At 42.9% G+C, this 22,334-nt stretch overlaps 2 protein-coding genes across 5 annotated transcripts; both read right to left on the bottom strand.

The window, feature by feature from the left end:
• Window positions 1-435: 435 nt before the first annotated feature.
• On the bottom strand, window positions 436-10,132 carry e2f3 (E2F transcription factor 3). Of its 2 annotated transcripts, XM_064347817.1 has the most exons (8): window positions 9,763-10,132; window positions 9,560-9,667; window positions 5,725-5,836; window positions 4,475-4,694; window positions 3,776-3,936; window positions 3,425-3,537; window positions 2,967-3,108; window positions 436-1,070 (listed from the first exon to the last, which is right to left on the bottom strand). In XM_064347817.1, exons 2-8 carry the CDS (start codon window positions 9,650-9,652, stop codon window positions 781-783), a joined length of 1,131 nt encoding a protein of 376 aa, XP_064203887.1. In that variant the 5' UTR covers window positions 9,653-9,667; window positions 9,763-10,132; the 3' UTR covers window positions 436-780. The 2 variants fall into 2 exon arrangements, with proteins under 2 accessions (XP_064203887.1, XP_064203886.1); XM_064347816.1 differs by having other exon boundaries at window positions 9,560-10,131.
• Window positions 10,133-11,240: 1,108 nt separating this feature from the next.
• srfbp1 (serum response factor binding protein 1) lies at window positions 11,241-15,812 on the bottom strand. Of its 3 annotated transcripts, XM_064347813.1 has the most exons (4): window positions 15,673-15,770; window positions 15,146-15,244; window positions 14,166-14,216; window positions 11,241-13,929 (listed from the first exon to the last, which is right to left on the bottom strand). In XM_064347813.1, the coding sequence occupies exons 3-4, from the start codon at window positions 14,190-14,192 to the stop codon at window positions 12,217-12,219; spliced, it is 1,740 nt and encodes a 579-aa protein (XP_064203883.1). In that variant the 5' UTR covers window positions 14,193-14,216; window positions 15,146-15,244; window positions 15,673-15,770; the 3' UTR covers window positions 11,241-12,216. The 3 variants fall into 3 exon arrangements, with proteins under 3 accessions (XP_064203883.1, XP_064203885.1, XP_064203882.1); XM_064347815.1 differs by lacking the exon at window positions 15,146-15,244 and having other exon boundaries at window positions 11,241-13,926; window positions 15,673-15,812; XM_064347812.1 differs by lacking the exon at window positions 15,146-15,244 and having other exon boundaries at window positions 15,673-15,812.
• Window positions 15,813-22,334: the final 6,522 nt, after the last annotated feature.

A 22,334-nucleotide genomic window follows, 5' to 3' on the forward strand; every position in this document is an offset into this window, starting at 1 on the left:
ATCAAGGCAGAAGTACAAGCCTCTGTGGTGCACTATTACCAGTTATCCCACTGCCCAAAGCCACAGACTGTATAGACCAGTGGTAACCACCCCTGCTCCTGATGATCTATCCATCCTGTAGGTTAATTCCAACCCACAGTTCATTAAACACCTAGAGATATTGTTGAGCTGCTAATTAGTAGAGTGAGGTGTGCCAAATTAGAGTTGAAATGAAAACCTACAGGATGGCAGATCTCCAGCAACAGGGTCGGTTACCACTGACAGACACTACACTTTACCCAAGTATTGGTCCATGAGGAACGCCCCGGCCAAAACGGGCTCCTTGATATCAAAACCAATGCTCAACAGACAAGAGTCTGCTTCAGAAAGCCTGATGACCACCTTCAATGTAAATTCCAGGGTTACGATCAGAACTGGCAAAATGAGCACAAGATGTATATATCAAAAGCGTATTTATGGTTTTACAGTCTCCTTTTAACACACCACAGGTCATTTCCAATGTGTTGCCCCCAAGCAAAAAGACCACCTGCAAGCAATAAATCTGGAGGGATTTTGTGCCTGACCTAAGCTCTTGCGTCTGGTCGGGGGGAAATAAAATTAAATTAATTCAGGCGCACACTACAACGAAGCACGCAGGATTAAGGCAAGCCCCTCCATCCCAGATACAAGGGGAAAGAGCAGCGGCATGCCCTCTTTGAACAGAGGGAGTCCGTACCACCTGAATCCTTCTTGCTGGGCTAATCCCTTTCCAGGCTAGACAGCCCCGCACATCTTCCTCCGTCAGTTGCACAATAGGTCGTCCAGCGGGAGTTTGTCCAAATCATAGGTGTCAAAGAGGTCGCTGATGCCTTCATCGTCCCCCAGGCTCAGCATGTAGTCCTCACTGAGGAGGTGGGAGGATAAGCTAACGAAAGGGCCCTCCAGGGCAGAGGGGATCTGGTCCTCAGTCTGCAGCAGGAGGCTGGTGAGGGGGCTGGTGAGGGGCGAGATGGTGGTGACTGCTACCGGACTGTCAGGAACCCCTGGTGTGCTGTCAGGAACCCCTGGTGCACTGCTTCCACTAGCATATTCTGAGTGAGAGAAACGGGGGGTGGACAAAATTAAGATAAATTGAATATGGCATTGGGATACGTCAGAAAGTTTGGAAGAGTTTGTCACTGTCAGAAAAACTACTGTCATTTCTCAATCATATGCTATATGTAGTTTGAAGATACTTCCCCACTAAGAGGACTACTCAACTCTAGGTCCCTGTCGGTAGTTGTTTGCTCCAGCCATGCGCTACACCACGTGATTACACCAATTATTTTACAACCTTGGTACAGGAAGGAGTGGTGGCTGGTGAGCTGAGAACTGACAAGACAGAAGACTTCCTCTTAAACTGATTATCGGTCTTCAATCATTTCTGGGGATTAATACAGCAATTGAATCACAAAAAATTGTTAATAAAATTTTTTATTTTAACTGCAAAATAGCACACATTTCATCAACATCATTTAAAATTGTGGATAGACGTCGTCTTCATTCTCCACACCCACCCGCAGAGAATTTATGACAAAGACATTGGCATGATACATAGCAAAGATTTTCCCCTTTTAAACCATCTTGAAGGGCATATATTTTAGCCTTTATTAATCCATTAAGACCGGATGCAACATTTGCATGAGCGCGTTTTAGATGCTCTCATCGTTTTCAAGACACGTGACCGATGAAATGCATCGTGATTCGTTGAAATACAAGTTGGGAAGGCGATTATACATCAATGCAGCGAGAGCGCAGAGTATTTCTTAAAAGCTTACACCCTCTGGTGGTGAAGAATGGAATCATCCAAGTACTGACACTACAGACAGAAAATGCAGTGTGCCCAAAGTTAACAGTGAACACAACAGTGAGCCCGTTTCTGCTACGAGAGAACAAACTGTGATAGTTATTGCACTATCACTGCCAGTTTGTTTTATTGAAAATATGGCTAGAAAAAACAAGGATGTCAACATTTTCAGTTTTATTGTTTTTTTTTTTTTTTTTAATGTGAATGAACATTAGGGCAAAGGCAATAATTTCCAATTAAAGCCAAATGTTTAAGCTCTCATGGTTTTTATTTCATGTTTCTATCTGCTACAGAGGCTGAGAAATAAAGGTTTTAGTGAACATTGACAATTCTGTCAAGCTTTTCAGAAAACCTTCAGGTTTTAGGAGTTTGTTTACAACAATGCCTTAGGTTTTAGAATGTTTTTATAGGGTGCCTTAGGTCTACATGGGTTAAAGGCTGTGCTGAAAGCAAATGTAGTAGTTAAGAGTGGAAATCTTTTTTGTCACGTGTACATAGTGATTAAAACTCATTTTCCTAAAATGAATTTATCATTTAATCTCCTTAACCTGTGAAGAAAAAGGTGTGTTTACCTGCCAATGATTTAGTCACATCGTTGGCACTCTTGTTAATCACAGAAAATGAATGCAAACAATGAGACCGCAATCAGTTTATAGGAAGATTTCTGCTAACCACCACTGTCAGGAAGTAAGCTCATTGGTGAAATCAGGTGGTGTGTAGTGCATGAAACTACAGACACTGCAGCCCAAAGGATCAGGAGTTGAGTAGCGCTGCACTAAGAGGTGCTGCCTCCCAGAGTTGCTACAGCCTCCTTTATCAGGCTTCCCAGTAACAAGCCAAGATCCAACAACAAAATGCAGAGTTAATTTCTCATTTTCTTCTTACTTCTTACTAGACTGTAAACTTACTACGAATCATCTTATACCTAAAAATCAATTTGGGACACTTTTTACCCAACAAATATCTCAGGAAAACAGGTTTACTCCACAATAATCTTTGTGCCAACCTGTGAGGCAGAAGCAGTGGAGTTGTGAAACAGAGCCTTCAAAACATTCTAGGACAGGCCAGCTTGTGATCGGATTAGTCTGTTGGATTTTGAAATACCTTCAACATTACAGGAGAATGCGAAGGGACACATTACCTTGCAAGACTTTGACAAACGTGGAGTGGTTTCCATTCACGTCCAAAACGTTATTTTTCAGTGGGCTGCTAGCAGCTGTCTCTTCAGGACACAGGAACACATCTATGGGCCCCTTAGAGCTGGTTAAATGGACCTGTAAATTCTGTGAAGACAAAATTGTATATTCAGAATTTACCCACAACTTTAGACTGAACACTTATCATTCACACAATGCCTATCCTTGCATCGTTACTCCAAGCGAACAGCACAAGTCTTAACCTTACAAATTATGCCATTCAAATGGCCATTCTTTCACTACAGCAATAAAGGCATCAGATAAGATTGCAATACCAATTCAAGTGTATGGCCACACTAGGGAATACCTGGTTTTAAAAGCACTCGCACGCTGACTCGGCAGCACAGACCCCCTATTATACCTCCGCCCTGCTGCCCGGAAAGCCAGTAGTACAAGCACATACCTCCTCAGGATCAGGGACTTCCAGCTTTGTATCTGAAGGAGCTTTGATCACGATCACAGTCTGGTCTTGCAGCCCCCGGCTCTTCCGGATGTCTTCGTACGTTACGTAAGCGAATGTAAGGGTGGTTAAAGAAACACTGTCCCAAATATGAAAATGACACCACAGTGGACCTGTCCACAATATGACATGAACATTTGATTTGATGACTTGGTTCAGGTCACAAAACTGAAAGGTACTGGTTTATGCAGGAGGTTCAGACAGACCCATATTTTCTCAGGACAATCTATGGCATGTTAAGACCCATTTCAAACTAAGCTTTGCCCCTAGCGGGCTGAACGTTCACTGAAGGATATTTCTGATTGTGAGCCTCTTCGGTCATCTGCCGTACGTTCCTGCTGCATGTCTGGATCAGCTCGTCCAGCTTCCTCTCTTCCTGGGTGAGCTCTAGCACCTCCCGGCCAAGGCTCTGGCACTGGTTCAGCGTGGTGCCCTCTTCTGTCAGTTTACAGCCCCTGCAAGCAGATCACCCACTGATCCACTGCTGATCTGCCAGCAAAGCAGATGAGCACTCCCCAGCTATCTCTTGAAAGGTACTGATCTGATGTTTACCAATTCTGCATGACAACAAATTAAGAAATGAATATTCACAGCATTCATATTTTAGGAAAGTAAAAAAAGGGATATTCAAATATTCTAAGAAGTGGTTACCTGAACATACCAGCCATATATTCACAAAATGCCCTTAGATTTCTTACAAATGTTTATATAATCTAGAAAAATGCCCCTTGGCTTTACTTGCATCAAAGTGTCAGGAGTTGAACCAACAATTTTTTTTAAAACCATAAACAAAACATGCAATAATTACACATGGAAAACAAGGGAGCCTCATTATGATCTTTCCAAAATAGATGAAAGGGGAATTTCAAGCCCAACAAGCAGCTTCTCGTAAGTTCTATGCAGGGGAAATAAGCATGGAGTATTCCAGGTCACATTCTTCATAAAGCCAGTACAGCAAACTGTTTTCCATCCACAATAAAGGCCAATACTTGCATCCACTGAATGTTGTTTTTGGATTTCTTCTTGATGAGGCGAACCCCCTCCAGCACATTGGTGATGTCATACAGGCGTCTCTTCTGGACCTTCAGGACCTCTGCGGCCTGGTTCAGGTCAACCACGCCGTCAGACGACTTGCCCAGCAGCTGGACAAACTTCTTGGTCAGGAGACCCAGGGAGGTGTCGTAACGGGTCTTCTCCGAGGGGGACTTGGGAGCTGTTGCGCAAGACAAGTCAACGAATTAACACATCAGCTCCTCCACCCAATTTACTTACAAATTCATCATGAAAAACAAACTATATTATATATACTGGGTGACTTTTTCAGTTAAGGAACCACATGACGATGCCTGAATGAGCTCCACAGTATCTGATACTGAGGACGGAGTGTAGCACAGTGGGTAAGGAACTGGGCTTGTAACCGAAAGGTCGCAGGTTCGATTCCCGAGTAAGGACACTGCCGTTGTACCCTTGAGCAAGGTACTTAACCGGAATTGCTTCAGTATATATCCAGCTGTATAAATGGATACAATGTAAAATGCTATGTTAAAGTTGTGTAAGTCGCTCTGGATAAGAGCGTCTGCTAAATGCCTGTAATGTAATGTAATAGATACTGGACCGTGACACACTGCCGACCGTGGCTGGTAGCTCTATAGTTCAACACACAATCAGAAACCGCATCGGCCAGGGTACAGAAGGGTTCAGTCGGTAAGGGCTTCGTTGCTCTCTAGACAGCCCGGTGGGTGACTGGACGCCCATGGACCGCATGCCAGAGCCCAATATGAAACATCTTCCCCCTGACTCCACCCTAAGTGAGCTTGGCTGTGGTGTGAAAAGAAGCAGGCTGGCGACACCTTGCATTTTGGAAGAGAACCCCGGCTATCTACACTCTCCTGAATAGGCAGGGGAGGCCTAGCATAAACGTGGCTGCAGTTGCAAAATGAGCTAATTGGACATTACAAATTGGGAGGGAAAATTGGCACCTTGCTGGACAAAGGTAAAAATTGGCAACAGGTTTGGGCAATGACAAATCCATCGAATTTTACTCTTTCCACTAAAACTAAGCAGAAAGTGGGATTAGTTATTTTTAAAACTTGATTCCCTCTGTGTTGGGCCATTTAGTTTGAAGCTACTAAAATTTGAATCAAATGTTTGAGATAAATACAACACTCCCATTAGCATGTTCTGTAGGCAAATTTGACAAGGACACTACAAACAAGCACTGGAGAACATCATCCGCCACTTACTTTTGGGGCTCTTGCGACCTGGACCTGTGGCCCCGCCACGGCGCTTGGGTGTCTTGGCCGATTCACTGATGTACTGGTGGTCAGACAGTTCCAGTTCAAGCCGCCGTTTTGCCTAAAAAAAGATGAAGGGGGTTATATCTTTTTCCCCCAAAATGTCAATTCCACATCAAATACAAATCACTGAATCATACACAAGATACTGATATAACAGAGCAGCCTGCATAGTCTTCTATACCACAGTACAGGTTTCTTCCATCCCATGCCTTTAACAATAAACCAGGCCAGACTGATGCGGTCATGTATTGAGTGTTTCTTCATCCTCGCTCATCACTGGATTAATCAAGATGTTGAGTTACAGTAAATGTGGTTTGGATGCAGTAATTCCTAGGTTTCAAAAACAGAACCTTGACACCAACCAGATGAGGGAGCACATCAAGAGGTAGGCAATGTACCCTCACTGGTACCAATGACATGGTGTGAACAGGGAAACCATCTATTCTGGGAATAACACAAACAAAATGAAACACTGTTAAACTACCATTATCAATTTATCTTAAGCTCCGATATGGGCAATTCAGTTGGTGCAGGTGTCGGAAGTGTAATATTTGAGTTGACAAGTACACGGCACTCAAGGTTTTTACGCTGTTAATATTCTGACAGCTGAGCTTGGGCACACTTACTGCACACCAAAGATAAACCACTTAGAAAGCTCGTCTCAAAGACGAAAGCAATTGACTTCAGTCCTGACTTGCAATGTGCACACTTTTGATTTGTCCTGAACAGTCACATGGGACAGGAGCAAATGCACCCAACAAGCTACCTTTCAGCTACGACTCGCTAAGATGACAAAGTGTGCAATGCTGAGATAAGAGCCGACAGGTCTGAACACAGAATAAACAGGACTCACTTTCCCTCACTTTCACGCTGACGGAAACACTGAATTCCTCACACCATATAGCCCACATGAGCTGGCACTTTAAATACAGGCGTATGCACTTGTGTCAAATGCAAATGTAGAGCAATGCAGCGAGTGTTTCAGAAGGCAAAACATGCCACAAGCTAACAGCTAGGCATGCTAACAGCATTTGATGCTTTCGGCCTTTGAGAACCTCAGCACTCAAAGCACCCATTCAAATCAACTAGGACAATCGAAGCAAAGCAGCAGCGCTTCTAACTGAAACGCCCCTCATATTTCACAAGACATTTACATCATTTTATCATTTTTAAATAAGGCAAAACCACTGCGGTCTGGACAAAGGCTAAACCAAGGGGGGGTGCACATATGAATCCAGGCTACAGACCGGTATGTGCAACCTTGAGAAAGGTCATTAACAACAGCCCCAGTAAATACCTAAATGATGTAAAAATCAAGGCCAAACCAAACAAGTTACACTATGAAGGTATCAATAAAGCAAGTAATATTGAACCAATTAAAATACGGGGAGGATGGAGGAGGAATTTCACTCAAAATTGACAAGCTTGAAGACAAGAATGAGAAAAACCGAGATGGATAAATGCAAGCAATTATCAAGGCTTTCAGGCAATGATGAACCATGGTGAAGACTACCGGAACCATTCATAGTTCACAGCAACATTCCAAAGGGTGCCTTTCTTAACAGGCCGTTACAAGTATGGTACTGATATGTTGAGCAATACATATCTGAAGACTGCAATGGAGTGACCGGCGTCTAGTCTTTTTTTATACATATCATACACATTAGATAATATTCATACACATCTGGCTATTCTGCATACTCCTACTAGCTGGCAATATACCCATACGAAGTTTATATAATAGCAAAAGCAGTCCCAGATATCAAAGGAATGAAGCCAAATAACCAACTGAATCCAAGCACTGTCAATAATACATACAAAACATAACCAGTGTGTAGTTTGAAGCAAATGTCACTGTTTGAGAACTTTGAGGACTAGTTTCCCCAATTTCCCACAATATCTTTCCAGTCAGCTCTAACTCCAAGGGTACCAATGCTGCAACAAAACAGGTTGTCCAAATAGAAACCTTGTGATTGTGACCTTGTGTCACAACTCACAGTAAAATTTATTAAACACCGCAAAGGGGAATGTGCCATGATAAACATATAAAAATCCACACATACATATGCACATCCATAACTGCTTACGAATGTATGATCAGGATTTCATGCAGACTGTTTCGACACAAACTAACTTAACTACTCCCAGGACACAAGACACCAGCGTGGGCAGAAAGCCATGCTGGTAATGCCCTTTACAGCAGCACTTGGATTTAAAACAGGGAAGCCATTTTAGAATCCTGTCTAGCATGTGTGCTGTGCCACATCATAGCAGTTCCACTGTTTTAACAGAGGAATGCAAATGGCCAATTCTGTGCAATCTTGGCTGTTTTTCCCAAGAACAGTTGCCAGGTAACAACCGCTTCTGAATAGGAAAACTACACCAATACATTTACATGTATTCAATGTAAATTCATGAGGTGATTTACATAATTTGTGAAAAGCTACTGTCCCAATTACCATTTCCCCCATAAGACCTAAGTCAGTGCGTACATAAATTAACTTGTATTAAGACAGACAAGCCACTGAAGGTGTTGGAACTGCAAACGAGTTAAACAAGGTTCTGCAACAATAACCAAAGTGCTCAAACCTTTAGAGGACACTGCAGGGCTACCACTCGACAAGTTAGCTTTTAAATGGAAATGGTAGCTAACGGCAATATGTTCTTTAAATTCCATAAATAACCGTTCTGAGAGCGCTAAAATTTAAGCTGCTCCATATTTTTAGTTTGTTATATCTTCTACATGAACGTTGGTGACATTCCGGGAAACTTAGTATGCTAAGCTAGGAAACAGTTAGCATCTCATGACATACAGGAAAACGGGCCAAATGTTAACTGACCACCTAAACATTGACAATGATGAATAGCTAGCTGGCAAACACAGACTTGGATATCGGACCAAATACAAATACGTGCATGGCTGGATTTTTTTAACTCATTTTCGCCACTACAGCTAAAATGATTGCACAGTATTGTCAAGCAATTGTTTTCGTACGTGACCGAGAGATTACTTGGCTACTAGCAAGGCTCGAGCCCAGTATCTAGTCAGACATTTGGTTTTATTTTAACTAACGTTTGTTATTCAATGCTGTGGTCTCGTCGCGTATTGTCAATGTCCTAGTTAAGTAAACAAGTTATGAAAAAAGCCAACAAACTAGCTATTTAATTCATTGAGCACATGCACGATTATGCGCATCATTTCAATAACGATTATAGTTTTGAAGCAGTATACACAAAATACAAAAATGGACGTTAGTAAGACGATTAACCAGCTAGCCAGCCAGTTCTAATCGTGTGGGGGAGGTCTCGGAGGCATCGAGGTAATAAGTTAGCTTATACTCCCCATCCCCCCTCTTCAAGATCCATGAATAGGGCCTTGCGTTTCAATTACGTGATATTTGCTTAAATAGCATTTAGTCATTCCGTTTTCACAGCCAAGTTGGCAAATTTCAGCCTCAAAAGAGGAAACATTTGGCAACCAGTTGGCTAGCCAGCTAACGAACTTTTCACATTGTTAATGCGATTGCACCCCTAGGCCATTTGCAACCTAGCTAACGTGCAACTGTTACATGTGAAAAGTTGTTAGCCATACCACAACACCCCAGAAGTTGCATAAAAATTATGTGCAACCACCGAGTTTGGCTAGCCATCCGGTCTAGCGTCAACCACTTCCAATCCAATATTGCATATATAAGTTATATTTGCTAGCTCATCTTGTTACCCAAGTAGCTACTAGAATTGCTCTTTACGACGACTAAACAACAAATTGTTTAATAGTTACCGGTGGACGTCCTAATGCAGGTCGCTGTCCTGTTCCGTGGGTTGGTCCGTGGGGAGTGGAGTATATCAAGCTAGCCACTGGCGGATCGGACATACAGCCATTAGTAGCCTGTGTTACAGAAGGCGGCGGAGTGATGATTTGTATAAATGCAGTAGAGGGGAAAGCAGAAGTTAAGCGACCAGACAACGGCGTTAAAACGGTACTTTTATCTACAGTGGAGCTCCCAACCCCTGCTGCTATTACTCTCGCCTGGGCAGAGGAGATCCCCTTTCTCATCGTTGTAGGCTCGGGTGCTTTGTCCCTCCTTTACTTTGGAACCAATTTTCTCCCTTTTAAACTAACTCAAATCTAAAATACTTGCAAAATGTGACTGACTAACGTCTTATGTACCGAATCGCTTAGGTTTGGCTATATATTAGTCGCAAAGAAAGGAAGATGCAATGGATTTAAAACTAGCGCAGGTCTCCGTCCTGCAAGCTAAAAAAATGGCTTCAGGAAGCTGACAATGAATGAAGGGATATGGTTTACGCGCGAAAGGCCCTCCCGCGAAACTCATATTTCCCGCGAAGTTTTCAAATGAGATTAGCATATTCGATTCTATTGGTTATCCTTAAACCAGTCTCCGCCCCTGCGCCATGACGTATACGTAGAAATTTACCAATCACAGTGCACGTCTGAAAGCGCAAAGAAGCCATTGGAGCAAGTTGATCGCGCAAACGGAACTATTTGCATACGGGAAACGTCATTGGACAACTACGGGGATTCCCTTGTTTTGAGATTTACATCGAACATGGCATTTTGTTTATTTAAAGTATATATTACACATCTACAATATATTTGTATTTTTGTAACCATATGGTCAGGCTTAAACACAAGTGTTAATGTGCCAACAGTTTTTAAAATTCTGCTGTGAAAATTTGAGTCAGGAGATCACGTAGACTGGTCAATCTGAATTAAAGTCACAATTTGGCTGTTCCAGCCTCACATTGCTTTTGACTGGTTTGGATTTCTAGAACTGAACACTCTGCAAAGGTAGTAAGCCTGACAAGTTCCTAAATGGATGAGTTCCATAGAATTTATTGACTGACATATATTCTATTTGCATTATTTAGGTCTTTATAAAAGCAGTAATTGAGTTTAATAGGAGTTAACAGTGCATCCTAGTACAGACTGCTATACAAAAATTAGTAAATATTTTTCTTCAATAAATATGGGCAATTGATATATTGCATGAAATTTCCCTACTACTGAGAAGCTCCCCCAGGACTGTTTAAACTATTTAAATATAATTTTTACCCATGTGCAATACTTACACATTTACACATCACTTTAGTTGGGAGTCATGCAGAATTTATAAATCCTTCATATTCATGACACGAGAGAAGATAGTACACTTTATAAGTGTACACATTCATATGAATTAAATTTTTTCTTGCATTTATAGCAAGAAAAAAATGTTATGCAGGATTTATTGGAGTTATACCCCTTGTGTGACAATGTACTCATTTTTTAAACAAGGAATTAGCTTACTGTATAGTGTATCTAATGGTTTTCCACACAAACAGTGTATATTGTGAACTGAAGGGAAAAACATGAAAATTTGATTTTTCAGGTAAACACACCTTTTAACGTCCCATTTTTTGGGGTAAACTACACTTAGTTTTTCAATAATGAAACGCAATTATAAATATTCAACTGTATTCTAAAAGAATAACATAAATAACACAGTTGAGCCTGGCATTCCCAATCTTTCTTACGGAATTTTTATCACCCAGAGCCCAGTTCAAAGCCTTAATGAGAATACAACACAGAGCAAATGTTTGTGTGCGAGAATAGAAACTGTGGTATCTCGCACAGAGCACTGTCAGACTAACCATTATCAAATACTGCCAAAGCAATTTTCCTTCCTGGAAACTATGAAAATAACCATCGAAAGAAGTGATTTCAAATACTGAGTCTGCATTCACTCAACAGTAAATCAACTAAAAGTGCTGTTGATGGAATCGGAAAAAAGTAAAATAAACGGAATCTCTCAAATAAACAGTATCACAAATGTACATTCAACAAATGAACATAGTGTACAGTATATTCCATCTCTCACGACAGTAAAGCATGGTATTTCAGGTATACGCAAATGTGGAAATGGTTAAGTTTGATGAGAGAAGCAAGAACTGATTTCATTTTTCCAATAAACAGGTTAGAGGCATTCATTTCATGTTTGATAAATAAAAAAGCACATTTGTATCACCACTGCTGTTCTGGTTTACGTTTATACACAATCATGACAACTGTGAGAAACCACAAATAAAAATAACATAAACCATTATTGTATTTAGCATAAAAACATGTATCGGTGTTACCAAAAGGAAAACATGTACAATTATACAAGACTGATATTAAATCGTTATAGCCTAGATGATTTAGGAATACTTTGCAGCAATTTAATGCTGTCAAATAATATAGTACACCATGTTCACAGTTGAAATCTTTAAAAAATTGTCCAGAATATTCACTTTGCAAACTGTCAAACTGCAGTAGCAATATGAATTATTTTGTTGTTATTCTTTCAATATACAACATAAATCCAGCAGCAATACTGCTAATCAGTCGTCATCAAACTGAGACTGAGATCAGTCATCGCCAAACTGAGACTGAGATCAGTCATCGTCAAACTTGATCTTCTTTCCCTGGAAGGCTGTAATTTGGGCCTGCTGCTCTTTCCGTCTCTTGCTGGCCTCCCATGAGGGGTGGAGAGCTTGCTGTGCATGCTGGGAAGGGTTGGAAGCTCTCCCGGGTGCAGCTCTGTGGTCCCTGGGCTTCTCAAACGGTGGCCTGGCCCTCGCTGCAGCAGGGCCCCTGTCCTGTACCTGGGGGCCACCACCCGGACCTCCCCTTCTCTGATTCTGAAATCTGGACATCGGTTTTCTGTCCTGCCCGCCACCTCGGTTCTGAAACGGGGCTGATTTCTGTGTCCAAGTCTGCCCTCGCCTATCATTCTGAAATCTGTGTGGCTTTGAGATGGCACTGGGTCCCCTCCCGCGGTTCCCAGGGGCCCCTTTCGACCCTGACAAAGTACTGCAGAATACAGACTCCATCCGCATTGCTTTTGAGTCCTGCAGGCCCGAGCCCTCACCTCCACACCCCCCCTCTGCCTCCCCCTTCGGTGCACCTGCCCGACTAACGTTTCGGTCACCGTCGCCCTTCTTCACCTCTCCCACACCAGGGCCAGTTCTCCTCTTCTTGAATTTGCTCACTTTTCCCAGGAAGAAGTCGTCCTCTTCGTCGCTGCCTTCGGACTGGGACGACTGCTTGCGGAAACGCTCCTCTGTGCTGTCGTCGAAGTACTCCTTCTCCTCTTCGTCGTCAGATGAGTCCAAGTCACTTTCCTCTTCCTTCTTCTCCCCCTTTGCTGTAGAGCTCTTGATCTCCATTTTGGAGTATGACTGACTCTGTGGAGGCAGTTTGTTTTCTGTAGGCTTTTGGATCCTCTTGTCTTTAGTATGTGGCGTTTTTGAGTTTCCTAACTTGAATGCAGTTTCAAGGGACTTTTGGGGTTTTATGAGGGTTTGTGCCTTTTCTTCAGGCTGCACCTCAGCCTCCTCTGGGGGACCCATTAATTCACTTTTTGATGCCGTCACCTTAATTTCATCATCCATTTTGACAGTAGGCCCTTCTTCTGCAGTCGGACTGGAGCTGTCCTTGGCAGCACCAAGCCCTTCCTCTTTCTGTTCCCCTTTATCTTCTACATCACTGCCATCATCACCATCATCACGATCATCATCATCCTCCTCCTCCACCTCCTCCTCCTCCTCCTTCTCCTCCTCCTCCTCTTCCTTCTCCTTCTCCTCCTCCTCCTCCTTCTCGTCCTCCTCCTCCTCATCCTCCTCTGAATCATCTGATTTAACCTCATCCATCTTTGGGTCCTCTGCAGGTTTATCAGGCTTTGAGGCCTTACTGCCGGCAGGCTTTTTCCGTTCATCTTTGAAGGCCTCAACGGCTGCTTTGATCTCCTGGATCCTCTTGCTGATCTGCGGATGCGTGGCAATCCGCGCAGTCGCTCGCTCCGACAGCGTGGAGTCGGGGTTCTTGCAAACCTTTTCGAAGCTGAGGTTCTTCATCAGGGCGATCTTCGTGACATTGTCGGGCTTCAGATCCTTCATGGCATGGATTTCCTCCAGCAGCCTGGCCGCTCGTCTCTGGTTCTTTTCCACCTCGGCCTCCTTCCCCTTTTTCTTCTTCAGCTTCACAATCTGTCTGGTGAGCTTTCGGATGATTAACACCCTCGCCCTCTTTATCTCCTTCCTCATCTTCACAACCTCATTGTTCAAGTTCAGCACTTCAGCCATCTTTGACGTTGGCTTTGACGACTTCTGAAAACGACAAGTTTTTTTTAATTAAGTGAACTTTTGTTGACAGACATAATGATGGGGTTTAAGAAGGGCCCAGCAACCTGTTACTATGTTGGGAGAATACCAACGTTACAATGCTTTCTCTCATTGTCTGCATTTTGAGGCAATTGTGGCAACCTTAATCAATGGAACAAAATCAGTGTACACAATCAGTCTTCTGCATTTAAACCTCGCTTACTTATAATTGGAGTACTTACAACAAAAGATGGCAGCCTGTTAAGCATAGGCAGTGGCCTGTTCTGCAGCTTCTGAAATACAGAAAGAGAAGAAAAGTCTATGATATTCTGATGCCGAATCTCATACAACCCTGTTTCCTCACGTGCAAGATAGTTTCAAGCTTTAGGCTAAAACAATCTAAATAAAAACATATTTAACATGCAAAAATGCCAATTTGTCATGCATACAAAGCACTGTAAGTCATTGATCAAAACTTGCCAAATCTAGGTCTGCTGTTAATATCGGCAAGTCTGTGTTGATATCAAAATTAGGCCAAGTTACAAGAAACCATATTGGCTATCTTGGCTCAGACAAATTGTTATACCCAATATATCCTAAATTATTTCAAGTAACTTGGTCCTGTGTTTTTTCATCTAACCATTCTAAGAAAATGTGGTCGCAAACTTTTTGTCACATCCAAGTGTCAAATTACAAAAAAATGCCTCATGGAAGAAGACATCATTTAAAATAATGTTTTAAACAACTGATGAAAACACCCCAGAAAGGATATGTTTATACTTGGTTGTCAAGTTAATTTTGCAAAATGTACAAGTTCTTGTATATTTGCAATTCAAATAAATACAGATTGTAAAATAGATACTGTACATACATAGTATACTTCATTATACCCACGGGGACATTTTCCTGGCAACAAATAATAACAACAATGCATTTTATTAATTATGTGCTTTTCATACACCTAAGCATCGAATCCAGACAACTGCTCAAACATATTGAGCAGTTGTTTAAAAAAAATGTAGGTGTAACACAGCAACATTTATTTCCATGACAAATGATTGCCATTTGACACTGATGTGACAAACTTTGAATGACCACATTCTCTTCAAATGGTAAAATGCAAAAACACAGGGCCAAGTTACCTGAAATGATTTACAACAATAATGGAGGCTAGGATCAGTGAGCAACTACCAGACACTGAGTGAATTAGGGTTGGCATTACGTGGTTTTAACTGAAATCTCTAAAATCCACATGGTCTCAGAGAGGCAAGATGGCTTGCCTCTCTGAGAAAGCCAACAAGGAAGCTTTTGTAGCGCCCAGCTGAAAAATACCAATCAATACAGTTTACCAAAATAACGTCAGCTTGCGGTGCTAGTTGGCAAATCAGAGTCACAATGACATGTAAATAGGAAAAACTAAGTAGATATCCAGATACTCTTAAATACCCTTATAATCTCCCATTTTATCGAGTATGTCAATGACTTGGTGGGAGTGTCATTTGGTAGCTAGCAACGATTAGGAAGTTGTAAGTTAGATTAACTAGCCAGCTAGTAAAGTTACAAGATGACTAGCTAAAGTTAGCTTTAGCGACACATGTGCGGCTAACGTTACTCCAGTGAGGCAAGACACACATGTTGCATGAATTAGCCGAAATTAAATGAACTTTGTTTCAACGTAATGGCAGTTTATTATGTAACAAAACCAAAAGAATATACAGTTTAAACGTATAAAACATATAATATACATACCTTCACAGAATAAACATGCAGAAAAGCATCGGTTTAGGTACAGCACAGACCGCAGCCATTTTAAGTAGTGTGAGCGCGCACGCACAAATGACGTACACAGAACGCGCATTGTGTCTGTTACTGCCGAGCTACTGTCTGGCTATTGATGATGCACAGGTAAATGACATCGTTGTGGCCACCAGGCTAGTCGCAAAGTATGACTGTTTGCGATGTAGATTGGCATCGTTTGTTGTATGCATGTTGTGGCAGCACGCGTGCGTGTGTCGGCGCTGATTAAACTACATTGGAGATGAAAGGTGTAGCTTTGGTTTGGTACAGTAACTTGTAACTGCTGGTAATTCGATACATATCCAGCAGGGGAAGCTCAAGGTACACACATTTTAGTGATTGAGGGCACTGTCAATAAAACAACATTTTCAAAACAAATCTCCAACAAATAAAGGCATTTCCTGTTGACAGGTATCTTTCATTTTATCTAGTAAAAGGAGTACTATATAATAAAAGATATAAATTATGTTGTTTCTTACCTGATTTCAGACAATGTCTCACTTCCAATGTCGTTAACTGACTTGGATATACCCCAATGCAGAACTGTATGAAACAAAATTATTGATTATTCATAAATTCTCTAGACACAGAACAAAAAATGTTGTGGTAATTGTGTTATAAAGAATATACATACAAAGAAGCAATTCCAACCACGAGCATACCAATGAAGATACACAGTGGATTAGAGAAATGACATAAACAATGGCATTTCATAAAGAACTCATTATGTACACAACCTGTAATTATATACATTTCTTATCATGTGATTGGTCCAAAGATAATTTAGCCTCAAAACCATATAGGCTCACTTTGTGAACTACACACATGAAAATATGTTTTGACCCAAGTCGAATTATATGAACACAACTAAACCACTGCAGCTCAAAGCGTATATCTTCAGTTTGCATTGTTGCTTATTTATTAATTATCTTTCCTTTGAAAAACACAAATGACAAATGATTTATCAGCTGCTGCTTACTAATAGATAAAGTGTAAGTGACCTCACAGGACTGCCTGAACAGGGAGTTCTAAAGTGCAGTGATGTACATGGCCCTGGCCCATTTTAAGGAAATTTAAAAAATGATGTGAAAATGTGGATGGCCACATATTAAACCAAAAGAGGCACACAATTATAAATCTGTGACTGTTATGAAAGAGTTAAATATTAGTGTTTAGTCAAAGCTGGAATAGAGTACCAAATTCACACACACATACACACGCACATTCACACAAACACAAGCATAAACACACACGCACACATACACTCACGAAAAGGCCACTGTGAGTAACTGTGTCCATCTTGACATCTGGGTTACAGCTGAATTTGGAGCATACGTAAATGCATCCCATCTCGCTTTTGCTAGAAACTTCAAATATCAGTAGTGAAAATTGAAGGCCCAGCTGAAAGATGGAATATAACCTCAATTCAAACAGGTCATTTCATGTCTGGAGCTTGAATGTTGACTTTCTTATCCACAAAGTTGTGACATATGGTTTTATTTTGAAACAAAAATAATAACACCAGTAAAAGCCGCCAAAATATAGAGACTACTTCATGAGTTCCTTTCCAGGAAATTGAGTTTGCCTCCTGTCTGTTAAAACCCATTTCAACTAAATCTATTTACTCTACATCATCATTTAGCCTATATCCCTCATTGCACATCTCTTGTCTCCAAAAAAATGTTTGTTCAGAATTGATGTGAAATTATGTTTGAACTGATGGAACATTTTGTTTTACCCGTAGAGCTACCCTCTTAAATTGCATTCTATTCTACACCCTGCCTCTCCTCCAGCAGAGGAGGAAGTGACATCAGTGACCTTAAACACCAACTTCAAATCCAACATTTAATTTCATTACCGGCATATGCAATGTATACATGTTATTTCATATTATTATAATCTATCCATCCATCCATTATCTATACCCGCTTATGGTGCTGGACCTATCCCAGCGTCCATTGGGCGAGAGGCAAGAATAAACCCTGGACAGGCTGCCAATGTATCGCAGGGCGATATTATTCCTCTAAATGTGAAAAGCACCTAATTGGGAAAAATAACTGCTTGTTAAAATTCTGGGATTGCAGTTGTGGTTGGAATGAAAACCGGTATACACAGGACCGAGCTTGGGAACTATAAGAAGTGGACTATTCTTCAGTGTATTAACATTTCATGGGGTTGAAGGTCTTATATATATATATATATTTTTTTTTTTTTTTTTGCAGGTATAATATAAATTGAGAAAATAAGGAAATGTGATTAGAAATGTCTTTATTGCCTGGAAAGCATTAAGCACTTGAGTCTACTTATCAAGCTTATCAAATTAAGAAATAGGAGCAGACGGCCACCTCAGCAACTATAGATAAAACTTCCAATGGTTCTGCAAGGTGTATTTTCTGTTTAGAGCTATATTTGAATGCTTGCTTTAAAGTGCATCTTTCTTTCAATGTGTTATTGTAGAATATAACTTTCCTTATATTCCCGGCTTTCTGTGCAGCGTTTAATGAGAGGAAATAGTCTGTTTATGTTGTTTATGTTTCCTCCTTTTCAGCACTGAAATGTAAGCCAAATGCTTTCCTCTCATTATGTCAACCTGCTTGCTAAGAGAAATCCTGCATCTACTGCACTATAACTGTCAGTCAAAATAAGCAATATAAGCACAACAGAAAAAATAACATATTTGGGTCCACACAAGGTATTTGGAGACAGGGTGAATTATTTTGTGTAGTATAACATATGAATGCAAGCTTTGAGACTACCCCAACAAGGTGAGATGAATAACGCATGTCAGAATAGATTGACAGCTGGAATTTAGTAATTCTTTTTCCCTCGCCTCTTTCAGATTTTACCAGCAGCACACATTGTCATAGCAACTGTGGTGCGCAAATCCATCTTCGGTTTGGAGAAAACATAGTAAAGTCAGATGCCCCAGGACAGGTTAACATTTGCTCATTTCTTGCACCCCCAGAATGAGAACATAAACTTCTTCATATTTTGCAGTTACAGCAACATTGTGAGAACTTGGCAGCTGCTATGATTGTCCTCCACACGTCTGCAGTGTGCTTGCGGCCAAATACTGTCCGAATATCAATAGCATGAGGCCAATATTTCTTTCTCTATCTGTAGCACAGCTGTTTCAGTGTAGCTGTAACAGGCATAATCAACATTAAATGTCAACATACATTCTATACTGTATTCCAGAAAAATTATTGGGTTAAAAATAACCCAAAATTTATCCCAACTATAGATTGATTTGTCACATACTGAACTGCGGGTTGTTTTGACCCAATTATTTAGACTGTTTCTTTAACACAACCTATGGGGTTATAATTTTATCCAAAAGTTGGGTTAGATGTAACCCATGAAGTAGTTACTATGTGTGGCAAACACGCCTGCCACAGGCCACCGAAGTGGCTTTCCTTGGGGCCCTCCAGCACAGAGACACAGGGAGAAGATGTTAAAACAGTCCACATTTATTCCACGAGGGTTTGGCAAGATGTTACAGCCAAGTGAGCAGGTCTCAAACACTGTCATGACAGAGAAGCTCCTGATGTGGGTGGGGATGGCAGATTTAACCTGTGCGCAGTGATTACCTCACTACGCACAGGTGCAGCCACTCCTGTTCCTGGGTCCAATTAGCCTGGCCAATTATCTAATTATTAACCAATTATCCAATTGGCCAGGTCTAATTAGCTTGACCCAGGGCAGGTGTGGTTGCTTAAACCAGCCATCCCCACACCACATACCCCCAACGCCAAACTGAGGCCAGGGAGAATCCCTGGCCGAAGCCTACTCCCCTCCCCCCCCCCCCCCCACCCCCACCCCCACACTCCCAACAAAGCCCAAGACAACAAACAAAAACACTCCAAACACGCTAAAAATTAAAAAAAGTCAGGGTGGGTGGCCCCGGAACAGTCCAGTACATGCGGTGACCCTCCTTCGTACGACAAGGCAGCCCTTCTTCCTCCTCCCTCCTGGAGCACGGGAAGTCCTGGGCTGCTCTGCTGGCTGGTGGGGCGTCACCGGCTTGGGCTGTTCCAGGGGCTGTGGTGGGGTGGCTGGGCTGGTGGGCTGGTGGACTGGCCTTGTGGTGCTGGGGCCCAGGAACCCTCGTGGCTGTGGTGGCCGCCAGTCGGCTCTGCTGGCAGGCGGCTGCAGGCTTATCCCCTCATGGGCTCCGGGCAAACCAACCAGGCCAAAACAAAGAACGAAAAACAACCAAACGGACGAGAAAGGAAGCAAAACGGCGCGGCCACCGCTCGTGCGCCGCCCGTGGCTGACCCGCCTTCCCGGCCAAGTCCAGCTCACGGCGCGACCACCTCTCGTGCACCGCCCGTCGCTGACCTGCCTCCTCGGCCAGGTGCAGCCCTCAGCGTCCCAGCTGAGGATTGCCTCCTTCCCCTCCCTGGTCATCTTCCGCTCCCCATTCTTGGCCCGGAGGATCCGCCCGAAGCCCTGTCGGGAACACCTCAGCCGCCCCTCGTCCAGTGTGCTTCCTGGCTGGCCCTCCTGTGCCTCTTTGCTGTGCCGGAGGAGCCCAACGTGGGGCTCCTCCGGCACGGCAAAGAGGCACAGGAGGGCCAGCCAGGAAGCACACTGGAGGAGGGGCGGCTGAGGTGTTCCCGACAGGGCTTCGGGTGGATCCTCCGGCCAAAATGGGGGGCTGAAGATGACCAGGGAGGGGAAGGAGGCAATCCTCAGCTGGGATGCTGAGGAGCTGCACCTGGCCGAGAAGGCAGGTCAGCGACGGCGGTGCACGAGAGGTGGTCGCGCCGTGAGCTGGACTTGGCCGGGAAGGCGGGTCAGCCACGGGCGGCGCACGAGCGGTGGCCGCGCCGTTTTGCTTCCTTTCTTGTCCGTTTTGGTTGTTTTTAGTTCTTTGTTTTGGCCTGGTTGGTTTGCCCGGAGCCCATGAGGGGATAAGCCTGCAGCCGCCTGCCAGCAGAGCCGACTGGCGGCCACCACAGCCACGAGGGTTCCTGGTCCCCAGCACCACACGGCCAGTCCACCAGCCCACCAGCCCAGCCACCCCACCACAGCCCCTGGAACAGCCCAAGCCGGTGATGCCCCCACCAGCCAGCAGAGCAGCCCAGGACTTCCCGTGCTCCAGGAGGGAGGAGGAAGAAGGGCTGCCTTGTCGTCCGAAGGAGGGTCACCGCATGTACTGGACTGTTCCGGGGCCACCCACCCTGATTTTTTTTTTATTTTTTTAGCGTGTTTAGAGTTTTTATTTTTATTTGTCTGTTGCTTTGTTGGGAGTGCGGGGGTGGGGGGGGGGGGTAGGCTTCGGCCAGTGATTCTCCCAGGCCTCAGTTTGGCGTTGGGGGTATGTGGTGTGGGGATGGCTGGTTTAAGCAGCCACACCTGCCCTGGGTCAAGCTAATTAGACCTGGCCAATTGGATAATTGGTGAAGAATGAGATAATTGGCCAGGCTAATTGGACCCAGGAACAGGAGTGGCTGCACCTGTGCGTAGTGAGGTAATCACTGCGCACAGGTTAAATCTGCCATCCCCACCCACACCAGGGAGCTTCCGTCATGACAGGGTTAACATCTGCTCATTTGGCTTTACCATCTTGCCAAACCCTCGTGGAATAAATGTGGACTGTTTTGAACATCTTCTCCCTGTGTCTCTGTGCTGGAGGGCCCCAAAGAAAGCCACTTCGGTGGCCTGTGGCAGGCGTGTTTGTCACACTATGATTTTCTGATTTTACAGACGCAAGCCACCCTGCAGCTGTCTAATGATGAGCTTGAATGCCACTGCCGTAGAAGAGCAAAGAAGGATCCACAGAAGTAACATTTTATTGATTGACAGGACTGACACCTGATAGCCAAACTTTATCACTCACTCTTAAAAAGAATAATTATCACAGAGAATTAAATTTTATTGAGAGAATATACTGTAGACACTTTACTCTGGCCTTCAAAAGCCTCTTAAAATGTTATTTTTATATGTCATTGTGTCATGCATAGTTGGTGTTCAATTTAAATGAGCTTCCTATATAAGCTAAAAGATGTACAAATAATTAACATTGCATTTGATATTTCATTAATTTTATCTGCAGTGTGTTCAGTGAAGCTCAGCTGGTCATCCAGGGTACCACCAAGCCCATTATTTCATCTTAGAATTATGTGGATTGATGCTGAATTTTAATTTTACGAAAGGATTTTGCTAGGAGCAAGTGTTAAGACATTTTCAGCCATTACGCTCATTTTGTCATAGAAAGGCTGCAGGTTTCATTTATACTCACTGATTTCAGTGAGTATAAACTGGTTATTATGAGGCAAAAACAGGCCCTCTAGTTTATTTCTGGGCTACCTTTGATACTGTTTGACTGCATGGCTAGAAACAAATGATAAATTGGGTGGAAGAGGATGGACTGCTCAAAAAACAGAGGCCGTCTTCTCATAGCCATGATTAAATAGCAGTGAGGCCGTCCAACAAAGCACACGACAGAAAAGTAAATCAGCCAATCGTCTCTTGTTGTTATTTGCTGTGAGTGATGGTACGCATCCCTCTATGTAACACCTAAAGCCCTGCCTCCCCTCTAAACAATCCATTTGTATATCTGTTTTCCCCTCCTTCCTTTAAAGTCCAATAAATCTCCTGAGATCTCC

The sequence above is a fragment of the Anguilla rostrata genome, chromosome 8 (assembly GCF_018555375.3).
Source record: "Anguilla rostrata isolate EN2019 chromosome 8, ASM1855537v3, whole genome shotgun sequence".
NCBI lineage: Eukaryota > Metazoa > Chordata > Actinopteri > Anguilliformes > Anguillidae > Anguilla > Anguilla rostrata.

Coding starts and splice junctions, on each gene's coding strand:
- e2f3 (XM_064347816.1), bottom strand. CDS start 9,835: ATGAGAAAGGGGATCTCCTCTGCCCAGGCGAGAGTAATAGCAGCAGGG. Junction 3,538..3,775: donor AGAGGCTCACAATCAGAAAT/ATCCTTCAGTGA, acceptor CCACCCTTACAT/TCGCTTACGTAACGTACGAA. Junction 1,071..2,966: donor GTTTGTCAAAGTCTTGCAAG/GTAATGTGTCCC, acceptor TCTCTCACTCAG/AATATGCTAGTGGAAGCAGT.
- srfbp1 (XM_064347812.1), bottom strand. CDS start 14,192: ATGCTTAACAGGCTGCCATCTTTTGTT. Junction 13,930..14,165: donor ACAGGCTGCCATCTTTTGTT/GTAAGTACTCCA, acceptor TGTCGTTTTCAG/AAGTCGTCAAAGCCAACGTC.